Genomic DNA, 14,056 nt, shown 5'->3' on the forward strand with positions numbered 1-14,056 from the left:
TTCTTGCTTCGGTGTATAGTTAGCTTCAGTTTTTTTCGAGCTTCCTTGTAGATACGCTGCTCCACATTTTTCACTTCAATCTGTGGCGCGGCAGGATTCGTAGCATTCGAAATTTATTTCGAACGTTGCGAATGCGAACAAATAGATGGCGTGAACTCTCCACTTTTTTAGAACTTGCCACGGGAGTGGAGTGAAAGTCCCGTTGGTTGGGACAGGAAAAGACCGCATGGAAATAAGTCGGTCTATTCTGTCGCAACCACCGGGAGACACACGCGGCTTCCCACGCGGCCCATCAAATAAATACGAAAAACCTTTCAGCGTTCACCGTATAGTTAAACTCGCAAAGGTAAGACGTGGAATCCTGCGACTAAAGTTTCTAAATTGAATAATAATAATAATAATGTTATAAAGTAGCGTTAATTAATATTAGGAACATGAAATGTGGAAAATGAATATAACGGAATATATTGAAAACTCATTTATACAAAAGTGCTTTCCAAGTTGTTTTTATATATATAAATATGAATTTACTGAGTTTGATCACAAGGGTGTAAAGAATCGTAGTAACTGCGAATGCCCAGACGATACTGCAATTTTCTGAAAGTGGTGGAAACGGAATTCGGAAAACAAGTTAAAAATATAAGTTAACCTAGAACATTAGCAATAGCGAAAGTTTGTTTGATTGAAATCCAATCAAACAACAGTGACAGTAAATAACGCTAAAAATCCATTACTCTCTGGGCCGCTCGTCGAGTCCGATGATACGATCGACGATCAGACAATTGGGTCTTCTACTGGGCAAAATATAACATCTCAACATCGGCAATACACTCCGTGATCTGACAGGCATGAATTCTGTTAAATCTAACCCATGGCTATTGCACCAGAAAACTGTATGGGCGGTCCCCTGCTTTGTCAACAGATAGGAAGAAACTTTAGTACGCTGCAGGCCAATTTACCAAATCTTTATGTTTTCGACCTAAGCGTAGTCTAGCATGTAAAGGAACACTGTTAGAAGCATATGTGATGGTTGGCATGTGACCAGGTTTCACACACCATATTATTATCAGACACTGATCACTTTGTGTTTGATTTCTCTGAGAATAGCTGCAAGTGGTGGTGCAGTTTCCATGTCATCATCCACAAAAGGTCTCATCTCAATACGCATAGCATTTTTCTGTTTTGCACTTGACATTATCTGTGGTTTGCGGTATCCGGTTTGTGTAGATCCGATCACACAAGTTCCGTTCAGATCTTTGACTTCTCTCTCGTCGGTATGTTCTGACCTGTGCAGCCCGGTATTCACAATAGTGAACTTGGGGCGACCACTGCAACCCAAACTCGGGATTACCTGCTGGAGCTATTTTCAATTACCTTCATCAGTGCACTCCAACTGAAGGAGCCTATCATGAAATCATTGGTTGTTAAATCTTGGTTTCGTGCCAGGCTCCAGTATTTTTTCACAGGGACTCCCGAAGGATGGTAAACTGTCCCTCTAACATTTTGTCATCCTTATAGGAAACTCCAACGGCAGCGATCTGTAGCTTGCAAATATGTCCCCTTTCCTCCCGCCTCAGTGTCCGTATTCCTGTCGAAGGGACTAGCTTCTTTGAAATCTCTCTCGCTGAATTGATCACCTCCCGGCACACCGGTCTTAATCCCCGCAGGTGGTGTGAATTTTGGCTCTGGTGCCGAGCACAATAAAGCGTTGCCCACCACAGATGTGTTGGTCTTGCGCATTACCTAAACAAGAAATGCACAAAACCTTTCATACCTGGTCACTAGTTGGTTTTTCGTTGACCTGCTTATGAAGAGGCAGTCGCAATATTGTGGCTGTTGTAATTAGAAGATATTAACTAAAAGTTACTATTGGGGGTACCTTACTGCAGTTGTAGTTTAACAAAATTGGCTTCCTTTTGTAGAAAGAATATGGAATACTTTGGCAAGTAAATTCCAAATATTAGCCCCGGAGTAGTATAAACACATGCAAATGTTCCTAGTCCTTAAAACGTTATATTTATGTCTCTGTTCTAATTGCCGCTTGATGTCGTATGATGTGTAGCATAAAGTGTGTACAATACGCGCTTTATGCAAACTTGTCCTCCTAAATATTCACCCTAGAAGCAAATGGAAACAAATCCTCCATTTAATGGTATGAATATTTTACAGCAGCAGAACCCAAAATAGTATCTAATCTTCGAAATGCCTTACCTCACATTTCATGTAATTCGTCAAATTTTTTTCCATTTTTACTCCCTGTGGGAAATGAATACGAAATTACCGCAATCACATTTTGCGTGAAGTGTACGCCTTTGTGCCTTTTTTCAAATGGTTTCCACTGACAGATCTGGCATCCTGTTCATTATGCTACCGTCGGAGCTGTACATGTGAGCTCGTCGATTGTTGTTCACAACGCGGCGGTGGGCAGGAGGAGAAAGGATATCAAAAGGCTGGCATGTCGAAAGTAAACGCACATTTCAGCATAAATTCATCAGGGATTTGTTCCACTTCTCCTAATTCATTTCGTGTTGAATTCTGCTTATCCTTTGAGTAGTGAGTATTATCTCTATCTTGGAGCAGTCTTCGCTGAAAGGGAGGCAAACCACTTTCCTATGATCTCCTTCATATCCTTTCGGGAGTGGTGTTGCCGGTATTGAACTCCTTGCGTTGTTTGGGAGGTTTTGGATGGGACAAGACAGGAACGAAGATGTATGAATTAAACTTAGTTCTCTAAATGGTCTGCCTGTATACCTCTTCACATCTCCCGGAAAGATGCGGTTTTTGACTTTATTAGATAAAGTTATTTCATAGTTATTCACCAGATAACCATCTGTGTCTAGCAATTCGTTGCGGTAACACAAATGGGCGGTTGATTAAAGGGGCAGGGAAGTATACGTATAAAATCTCTAAGAGATCCATTCAGCATTCCAATTTTTAGTTAGGCGAATCTGAATGCTTGATGCTTTCTGCACAATCACCCGGATATATCTAGCTTTGCATACAAAATTTAATCAGGCCCCAGTGTGTTTAGGAAAAAGCGGATTAGATAGAGCATTCCGACTGCCCCGCTTTGAATTCCCTACCCTTTTGCTATTTTGCATTCAACATATTTGTGCATTCAATTGCCCTCCCAGTTTCTGTAAGAAAGCGAATTTTACATTTGTACATATCCCTGAACATTTACAGATATTCTGAATATCATTGTATTATGTTGCGTACAGGAGTTCTCGAAATTAAATCCCATATACACTGCGAATACGCCGACCTCATTGCCATTGAATGAGATATTTCTCCTTCCCTTTTAGTGGACGAGAAATATGTAGGTATTTGGAGGAGTAAGTTAGGTGGAAACTTGTAGGAAAATAAATAAATAATATCGTTTACTAACACTTTCCCGTAAACATGTCCAAACGGAAGGAACGTGTAGGTTTCTATGCTGAAAATTTCACAAATTAATTGCCCATTGTGACGTTAGTAGGACGAATATTTCATATAAATATATTTCATAGACAACAGATGATTAGATAAATAAAAATATACAGGGTCTTGGAATCTTCAGTAAGGTATAAAAGTGTCAGTGGGCTGCCCTTGCAATCAGTCTCTAAGACCTACCAATATCGTTTCCTTCAGTCCGCCAAGAAATTGCAGGAATCCCTGGAAGTGGTTGGTATCATTTAGTTGAACATCAACTCTGTCCTCGATCGAGTTCGCGAAGCCATTACTTGGCGACAAAAACCCCACAGAGTGCTTCTGTGTGAAACCAGGTTGCACTGAATATGATGCAACCTTAGGGATTAGGTTGGGGTCCGCCCGTCCGCAATCGGCTGAAATTGTATCAGTCTAGTTTCATAAAGAAGAACTGTATTTTATAGGTATATGTTCGACCAGTAATAGCTCGACCTCATGTCTACGTGCTCGGCTGATAATCGAGTTCATTCTTAACACGATCAAACTAAAACTAACATTTGGAGGAATTCCCTGGTGAACTGGCGGAAGTCAGGATTGTAGATGGTGGTATCGTTTTTCTATTCGCTAGTGTTATTTACTGGTCTTGCAAAAACAATTATTTCGGGAACCACATCGATGAAGGCAGCAAGTGTTTCCCGAAATAGAAAAACAAGCTTTTATTTCAAATAATTTCATCATCATCATCAACGGAGCAACAACCGGTATCCGGTCTAGGCCTGCCTTAATAAGGAACTCCAGACATCCTGGTTTTGCGCTAAGGTCCACTAATTCGATATCCCTAAAAGCTGTCTGGCGTCCTGACCTACCTCATCGCTCCATCTTAGGTAAGGTCTCCCCCGTCTTCTTTTTCTACCATAGATATTGTCCTTATAGACTTTCCGGGTGGGATTATCCTCATCCATGTGGGTTAAGTGACCCGCCCACCCTAACCTATTGAGCTGGATTTCATCCACAACCGGACGGTCATGGTATCGCTCATAGATTTCATCATTGTGTAGGCTACGGAATCGTCCATCCTCATGTAGGGGGCCAAAAATTCTTCGGAGGATTCTTCTCTCGAATGCGGCCAAGAGTTCGCAACTTTTCTTGCTAAGAACCCAAATTTCCGAGAAATACATAAGGACTGGCCTATGGTGAGACGTTTCGAGCGGAACAGTTTTTGTAAGCTGAAATAGGCTCTGTTGGCTGACAACAACCGTGTGCGGATTTCATCATCGTAGCTGTTATCGGTTGTGATTTTCGACCCTAGATGGGAGAAATGATCAACGGTCTCAAAGTTGTATTCTCCTATCCTCCTTCTTCTTCGTGTTTGACCAGTGCGGTTTGATGTTGTTGGTTGATTCGTCGACGTTGCCACCATATATTTTGTCTTGCCTTCATTGATGTGCAGCCCAAGATCTCGCGCCAATTGCCGCCTGCTCGATCTGGATGAAGGCAGTTTGTACGTTTCGGGTGATTCTTCCCATGATGTCGATATCGTCAACATAGGCCAGTAGTTGGGTGGACTTGAAGAGGATCGTACCTCTTGCATTTACCTCAGCATCACGGATCACTTTCTCAAAGGCCAGGTTAAAGAGGACGCATGATAGAGCATCTCCTTGTCGTAGACCGTTGTTGATGTCGAATGGTCTTGAGAGTGATCCTGCTGCTTTTATCTGGCCTCGCATATTGGTCAGCGTCAGCCTAGTCAGTCTTATTAATTTCTTCGGGATACCGAATTCTCTCATGGCCGTGTACAGTTTTACCCTGGCTATGCTATCATAGGCGGCTTTAAAGTCGATGAACAGATGGTGCAACTGTTGTCCATATTCCAAGAGTTTTTCCATCGCTTGCCGCAGAGAGAAAATCTGATCTGTTGTTGATTTGCCTGCAGTGAAGCCTCTTTGGTATGGGCCAATGATGTTCTGGGCGTGTGGGGCTATGCGGCCTAGCAAGATAGCGGAGAATATCTTATAGATGGTACTCAGCAGTGTGATACCTCTATAATTGTTGCACTGTGTGATATCTCCCTTTTTATGTATGAGACAGATAATGCCTCGATGCCAATCGTTAGGCATTCATTCGTCCCATACCCCCCCCCCCCCCCCCCCCCATGCTTCATCTCCAGGTCCTCTGTTGACTGCAATTATTGCGGCATCCATTTCCCTCTTATAAGTGTCGCGGAGGGATGTGTTGTGGATGGCTTCAGTGTTCACTCTCACTTGATTGTCAGAGGGGATTCTAGGTGGTATCGTTATTCGAGCTCGGAGCACCATGCCAACGAGATAGTGATCCGAGTCTATATTGGCCCCCTATACGTTCTGATGATCAAATAATTTAATCGTCAGAAATACCGTGTAATTACACTCAGATGGTGGTAAGGGTCGCCAGTCGAATACGAGGTGTGGGTACGTACGCTATTTGCAAAGGACACAGATGGTCGTGTGAACACTGGGTTTGTTATTAGGCGGCCCGTAGTTCGGGGAGTTTGAGTGGCAGTGCTCTAGGGACTTCCGGCTCTCGCTTAGCTCATGCAGCCGGTTTCAGTTGAGGTAGCAGTTACTTAGGTGGCAGTTAGCTGTCGCGTAGCCAACTTGCTGACAGTTTCTGCATTAAAACATCTGTTTATACCTGTTTTGTACGAAGCGGACGAAAGTATGCTAAACTAATTTTATGGAGCTGATCTGATCTCAACGGGGCATAAGCCATTTTGGAGTTGACTGTCTTGAAAGTTTTGTTGCTTTTTACAACAACGAACGAAGGTATTGCACGACTCCTCATATTTTGTTGAAGTAGGTTGCTGCGGAGCTTTTTAGTTAGATAAGCCGCCTCGGAAATCATTCGGGTGTGGTGGTGGTGACGGTTGCTCGATTACACCGAACGCCCGTTTGATAGTTGCTTCGAGCGATAGTTGTTTGCAGCCTCCTGTAACTCGGGTGCAGCAAACGGTGCGCCTTTAACCCTCTCATCGGAATCGCAGCTCATGTCGGAGCTATTCTCTCAAGACATGTAGTTGGTTGCGGCGTTGCAAGATTTTTTGTGAGTAACGACGGTGAAGGTGTCCTCTGGCGGATTCGGATTATTTTGATTTTTTGTAGCCTTTTTAATTTCACCAAATTGAATACGCGAGTGGCAGCAAACTTTTTTATTGTTTTTGATGGTGTTTTCTCCCGTGATATCCCCTTTTTATGTATGGGATAGATAATGCCACGTTACCACTCGTCTGGCATCGATTCGGTGTCCCACACCTTACGTATCAGCACAGCTTGGTTGAGATGCTTAGCTTAGAAGCCAGTCAAATTGGGGCAAACCGCACAATACCCCGGATTGGTTGATCAAGCCTGGAAAGTGCGACGTAGGTATGATAGACCATATCCCTACTTCCGGCAGAGTGCTGTTGCGGGAGTCCAACACTCTGTGCGTAAATGCATTCACCCTAAAAAAATATCCCTACTAGGCAAGTAATACTACACAGAATACCGCTGCAATATGGGCGGAAAAGCGGGGGTAGTTTTAACGGTTGAGAATCTGATTTACTACTGCAAACTGTCGCAGTATCGTTTTTCTACGATTTCTACCTCCATTTGTCTCAAAAAACCGCATCCTCCACGTATGCCTCAGTTCGTAGATGGTTGTTTATTTAATGTTAATAATTCATTCATTAGCAAAGTAAAGTCCACCAACCACGTACAGTTCGAACTGCCAGTTAAAGAGTCCCCTTTCGACCGTAATGTAGATGGGAGGCTCTGGACTGTCAGTTTGAACTCTTCATGCGTGATCGAATGAAAGATGATTCGGTCAATCAGTCAAACATGTTTGTTTAGGCTGTGAGCGAGAATTTCTTCTTTTTTTAGGATGTGAATGAACATTTTATGGGAATTTTTATTGCTGGTGGTGAACGCTGGTAAATATAAATAATCGCCAAAATTAAAAACATTACCGTATCAGGAGAATATATCGCCAACATTCAGCCCTACCAACTAACTTCAATAGATTGGTTTGCCTGGGCCTAAACTTCAACACCTTTACAAAATAATTAAGAAGTGATAGATTTCTGTGTACGTCAGAAAACGTCACAAATTAAACAATTAAACAACAATGGCTTACCTTTATTCTTCATTGAAGAAAATCTTGCCTTGCCTTCATCTGATATCTGAGGATGCCGGACAGCTGCGTAAAAAGTGCAGGGCTGTCTCCTCCTCCTCTTCACATTGGCTGCACATAGCTAAAACCACTACCCCTACTGGTAGCTTAAGAAGCATGGTCCCGTTAAAAGCCCTACTAGGGTTTTCATATGCCACTTCTTAAGGAGCAACAAAAATGCCGCTCTAGTGGCCCTAGGCTCTTTCAGAGGAATTTTCGCCTGCCGGCAAGGGTCCAAATTTCTCCACTCGGCTGCGTGAATCCTTGCAATTTCATCCTTCAGGGTAGACTTGACAGTAGATGGTCGGATTCCAAGAGCTGCTTCTGGGACCACCATTGTGGATCCAGACCCTCGGCGACCCAGTCTGTCAGCCTCCTCATTACCAGCGACATTAGAGTGGCCCGGCATCCACATCAGGAATATTTCGTTCAGTCGGCCAAGTTTCAGCAGCATCTGATAGCAACTCCACACCAACTGGTTTGATATGTCGTTGCTATTTAGTGCTGATAATGCCACCTGACTGTCGGAACAGATTCAAATGGTGCGACCTCTCCACTTTAGTCGCAGACATTCTTCTGCTGCCAATGAAATGGCATATATCTCCGCCTGGAATACGGTCCTCATTTTTCCGAGGGGTCGGGCCAGTTCTATAATCGTATTCTCCGAGAACATCTCTACGCTCGATCCACCCTCCATGACTGACCCGTCGATGAAGATTATTAAGTCTGTAATCTGAAAAGACCCATGACCATTTGTCGACCATTCTTCTCTTTCGGTGATTACGACAGTGTCTGTCTTTTCAAAGACGAATCTGGAAACCAACCATCGGTCGGCATCAGGGCTACTGGATATTTTTCAAGAAATTTCCAGGTAGACGCATGACCGTGTGATTGGCCGCATTTCTACAGCACCAGAGCAATCTGCAGGATTTCTGATATTGTTCCTCGATATGGTGCTTCCACGTTAACTTGGAGTTGAAATGTGCCAGCTGGATTTCCGCCCCTGATAAGGTGGGTAGTGTATAGTCGTCCCACCTGACGTTCGTAGTGAACATAATTTCTTCTTCCTAGCTTTCACCATGAGTCCATTGCGGAGGAACCAATTGTGGATTTCATGCAGAGTTGCTGCCAAGCGGTCACATATTGTGTCCGCAAACTTGCCGGTAATTATTACGGCTAGGTCGTACGCAAATGCTTGCGTGAAGACTTTTTTATCCTCCAGGAGCCACAGCAGGGTATCCATTACCAAGACCCATAACATTGAAGAGATAACCCCTCTCTGTGTGCATCCTCTGAGACATCCTGCCTCAATAGACTTTTGGCCGACCGATATGTGGATTTTTCTCCACTCTATAATGTGAAGGGTCCAACTGATTAACAGCGGGACAATTCCATGCTGTCTTACCGCATCACAAATTGCCGTGAATAAGGCATAATTGAAGGCACCTTCGATGTTCATGAGTGCGCCTAAGGCGTATTCTTTTTCGAACATCGCCTTTTCAATGTTTGCCGTAAGTTCATGAATGTCTCCGTGGATTTTCCTTTCTAGTAGAAGTGTTGCCTATGATGAAGTGGACACTTAGGAAGGTGTGTATTCCTTATGAACCGATATACTAGTGTTTCTAGTCCTTTCACAGAGAATCTCTTGTTGTTGCTCCAAGAGCGTTGGCGCCGGACAAAAAGTGAATGCAAAAAAATTGTATTGACTTACAGCATAGAAAAAAATATAAATTGGTCGCATATGGAAAAGGGCGTCAAATCAACGCCAATTTTATTATGCATTCGAGTATACTATCCCAGGATAGCCCCAGAACTGCACAGCACAGAACAATGAAGTGCGAACTTCTCAGAAAGTCTTGGATGAAGTCGACATCTATTACCAAGAGCCAAAAACGAACGGCAACGTAGAAATATCATAAGATTGTTTAATGCTTTGCAAGACATAATTCGAAATTGAAGTTGTTGGCACAGCACGATTAAAATAAGGAATCTAAACAAATTCAGTCTTTACAATTGTTGGAGACCCAGTTTCTTCTTTCACTTCTTTCTCCATCTTAGGCGAAGGCGGTGGTGAAGTTTTAACTGTCGGAGAATTAGTTTCCAATTTTACGTCTGCCGTGGTAACTATTCGATGACCCAGTTGAGGACATAAAATAGGTGAGCTTGGCGGATCTGTGGAATTAGGAGGTTCTACTTTGAGCTCCTTATTACTATCAACTGGAATAATTTGCTCTAAACTGTCAGTCTGTTTCATAATATCATTAGATGATGACGTTTCTTCATTTTCAACATCGACTTTGATCTCCGTGCTAGCATCTTCCGGTTCTATATTTACAATATTTTCATCTTCTCATCGAGCTAAGGGGAATTTATAATATCCACCTCCATTTCGGCTTCTGGTATTTCTTGTTTCATTTTTACTTTCATCATCTCTTCCATATCCTTCACTTCCGTCTTTGTCACATAGATCTTCTGTTGTCAAATTCGAGTCTCTTATTCCTCTCGTCATTGATAAATCTTCCGAAGGGATCTTCCGGTGTAAACGACGGGCCAAACTGAAGGTGTATGGCGGGCTTATGTCTTCTAACAGGCCGTTCAATATAGGCTACCCTTTTACTAGCTTGAGCTGAGCCTTATGTATGGTAAGTATATCATACAGATAGGATGCCCTACGACGATCCACAGAGGGAAAGGTTTGTGGAAGTAGTGGTTTGTAATTTTCGCTTGCATCTTTAAAATTACTTGGTCTAGGCATTTAAGATTATTCGGTACGAAGTCCACATAGTTTTCCGATTTTTACAAACACTGAAAATCAAAATGCACACCATAATTATTACAGTCGCTACAGCCTCTACTCCAAAAATAGCTCGTGGATACAACACCAAACTAAAATCAAAATTCATTGGTCACATTTACCAGAACTGCCGAAAGTGTTTTCCATCTAAATTAATCTACAAAATTCAGCGCCAGATTTCAAACATTTCATTGATGCGAACTACTCAAATTTCCATCGACAGGCTCGAGTATATTTGCTCTCGGCAGGATTTTCCCTGGCGTTCGGATCGATGTTTGCCAAAACCTATCGTGTTCATCGTATTTTCACCCGAGCTGGCGGTGGTGTTTGCAAGGATAAAATGCTGCGGGATATTCAGCTCATATCGCTCGTATGTGCCCTACTTTTGTTGGACGGCCTCGTTGTAACGCTGTGGGTAGTCATGGATCCAATTGAACGTCATTTGAACAATTTAACGCTTGAAATAAGCTCGACGGATCGGAGCGTTGTTTACCAGCCACAGGTAATTAATCAGGTGTATTAGCTCCAAATGAAACTCAATCAATTTAAATCAATACCCATTTGCAGGTATTAGTAGTAATGAGAAATATACAAGTAGTACTATCCAATGAATTAGTAATTTGAATCCCCATTAATCTTGGTAACACCCTAATAACTTCATTAAGCCGCGTAAAGTAAACAACCACCCGATCCTTTTCCTTGAACTCCCACATCTTTCGAAGGAAGACATAAAAAGTTTTCATTTACCACTTGTTTTTTATCCACTATTTCTTCAACAGGTTGAAGTGTGCCGTTCTCAGCATACGCAGTCCTGGCTGGGGGCTCTCTATGCCTACAAAGGACTGCTCCTAATTGTAGGAGTCTACATGGCCTGGGAGACGCGACACGTTAAGATACCGGCACTAAACGACTCCCAGTACATTGGCGTTTCTGTCTACAGCGTCGTGATTACGAGCGCCATTGTCGTCGTCCTGGCTAATCTGATTTCCGAGCGTGTCACGCTGGCATTTATTACAATAACGGCGTTAATATTAGCATCAACAACAGCCACGCTCTGCCTGCTCTTTTTGCCGAAGCTGAATGAAATTTGGGATCGCAGTGAGTATATTTTCTCTCTCAGGCTCATATTTACTGGATGTACATATGTACCTGGGCTCACCTTTGATGTGCCGCCAAATAGACATCCTTGAATGAAAGTTAGTCTTTAATGTTGTGGATGTTCATAAACTTTGCTAATTTTGTTTATTATTTTTCCAAGAATTTGCATAAATGAAGTCCTTTCTGCAGATAATTGACGATATTTTTTGATATTGTTGGACTTACCTAAAAGGACGCATATTTGTTTCTTTTTGATGCAAACTTCAGCCATTCAATCTAATTAAGACTTAATTTTGTGGACTTTTTCCTTGGCTATGTACTTTTCATGTATCTAGCACTGCTTGTTCTGTAGATTGAGCACCAATTTTTATTAAAGTGAGATATATAGGAATGGGATTTTGTAGACAAATATATATCAGTCTTTCTGTGTATAGAGAGGGTGATTTTGGTGAGTACTGGAAGTACTGCTCTATACGTGTTCACAGTATATTCAAGGTGATTTAAGCCACACATCTGTAGCATTTTGGGGTCGTCAGCTTATTGACGGAAAAAGCTGCTCCACCTTGAGTTCCACCCCGCAATTTAGGGGACCAAAAGCGGTGGACCTCGGCGCAAAACCGGGATGTCTGGAGTTTCTTACTAAGGCAGGTCTAAACCAGGTACCGGTTGTTGCGCCGTTGATGATGATGAAAGACGGTCCCACGGAAAAGTTGACCGTTACTGCGGCCCCGATTCCACAGAAAAATTCTCTGGTTTTCTATAAATTGATTTCACTATCGGGTGAAAAAACCATATAGTACCCTCAGTTAATTAACGAACCATGACTGACAAGGATTTACTGCTTGAAATCCTTACTAAAGAAACGTATCTGTTAGGTAAACTTTCGATGGGTCTTCTGTTCGTAGATGTTGAATAGAAAGCATTGTACCGGAGTGATATCGACGACCGGAAAGAGAGCGGGCGGCCATCTACTTTAATGAGATTATTAAACTAATAAATTAATAAATATATTTTAAGTGAAATACTTCACTATTATTCACTATTTCACTAAAACATTAAAGAGTAGCAGAAAAGATTTTCTTGAGGTGTGACTTATGGAACTTTTTGCCTGAAGATGCAATGATGGTTACTTGCGTATCTTTCGTTAGCGTTTATCTTTCAAGCAGCAGAGGACACGGGAACTGCAGAAGCAGTCGCATTTCAGGTGAGAACGCTAAACGGCGCTAAACGGATCGCAGATAGCCCATTTCAAAGTAAACTAGGGGAAATGTGGAAAGAAAAAGTTGCGACGGAAGCAGACTAGTTTCCAGGGCCCAAAAAAAACCATAGGGTCAAAGCTCTTACTGTACAAGAAAATGATCTTGTCAGTCCTCATGAATTCCTCGGAGACTTGGGTTCTTAGCAAGAAAAATTGCGAACTCTTGGCCGCATTCGAGAGAAGAATCCTCTGAAGAATTTTTGGACCTCTACATGAGGATGGACGATTCCGTAGTCTACATAACGATGACATCTATGAGCGGCTCAATAGGTTACGATGGGCGGGTCACTTAATCTGTATGGATGAGGATGATCCAGCCCGGAAAGTCTATAAGGACAATATCTATGGTAGAAAAAGAAGACGAGGAAGACCCTGCCTAAGATGGAGCGATGGCGTGGGTCAGGACGCCAGACAGCTTTTAGGGATATCGAATTGGTGGACCTCGACGTAAAACCGGGATGTCTGGAGTTCCTTATTAAGGCAGGCCTAGACCGGATATCGGTTTTTGCGCCGTTGATGATGATGATGAAAAAAAGAAGCAAAAAAAGACACAAGGGAACAACACGCTACGCCACCAGTGACTATTCTTTCCAAAGACAAGAAGGAGATAGAAAGCCAGTAAAGAAAAGACAAAAAAAGGAAGAAGACTTGGGGTGGTCTTCAATGAAATCGGCTAAAAGATAAAATCCCAAGACAATAGAACAGAAGTTTCTTCCATACGGAAAATGAAGTTGGCGGAGTTCTCGTGGAATTAATAATAATAATATACATATGTATCGCAGTGATTGAAAACTAATAAAGCGTAAAGTCATAGAAGGGTGGCACACCACTTTATCAGTGCCTTCATCTCAGTGTCTCCATACCTCAGAGCCTATCCATATACGGAGGGGCATCTTCCAGGGGGATTCGTTGAGTCCCCTTTGGTTTTGCATGACACTGAACCAATTTTGCAGGCTAGTGAATGATGCTAAAGAGCATGGTTTTGAAATAAAGTTAGGCCTACGTGCTAAATGCAAACTAACACACTTGATGTACTTAGATGACATCAAGCTGTATTCTGTTATTCACGACCCTTTCAGAAGTCTGTTGCCAATAGTGGAAATATTCAGCCGAGATATTCGGATGGAGTTTGGATTAGACAAGTGTCGAATCCAAGCCATCCGCAAAGGTCATCGCGAGCCATATGCCGGACATAGCATTGGTGACCTCCACATCGAAACTATGACCGAGACAGACTTCTACAAGTACCCAGGAATTCTGCAAGGAATCCATGCTTCAGTTGGTGATCTGAAGGATGCTCTGCTGTCAGAATTTCT

The 14,056-nt window shown here is 42.6% G+C and overlaps 1 protein-coding gene across 3 annotated transcripts in view; it reads left to right on the plus strand.

The window, feature by feature from the left end:
* LOC119647011 (gamma-aminobutyric acid type B receptor subunit 2) overlaps positions 1–14,056 on the plus strand; it is a 203,403-nt gene that overhangs the window by 168,179 nt on the left and 21,168 nt on the right. For all 3 annotated transcript variants that reach the window (XM_038047748.1, XM_038047750.1, XM_038047749.1), the window contains exons 9-10: positions 10,608–10,886; positions 11,164–11,482. In XM_038047748.1, the coding sequence (XP_037903676.1) occupies positions 10,608–10,886; positions 11,164–11,482 (598 nt within the window). The remainder of the gene's footprint in view (positions 1–10,607; positions 10,887–11,163; positions 11,483–14,056) is intronic.

The sequence above is a fragment of the Hermetia illucens genome, chromosome 1 (assembly GCF_905115235.1).
Source record: "Hermetia illucens chromosome 1, iHerIll2.2.curated.20191125, whole genome shotgun sequence".
Taxonomy (NCBI): domain Eukaryota; kingdom Metazoa; phylum Arthropoda; class Insecta; order Diptera; family Stratiomyidae; genus Hermetia; species Hermetia illucens.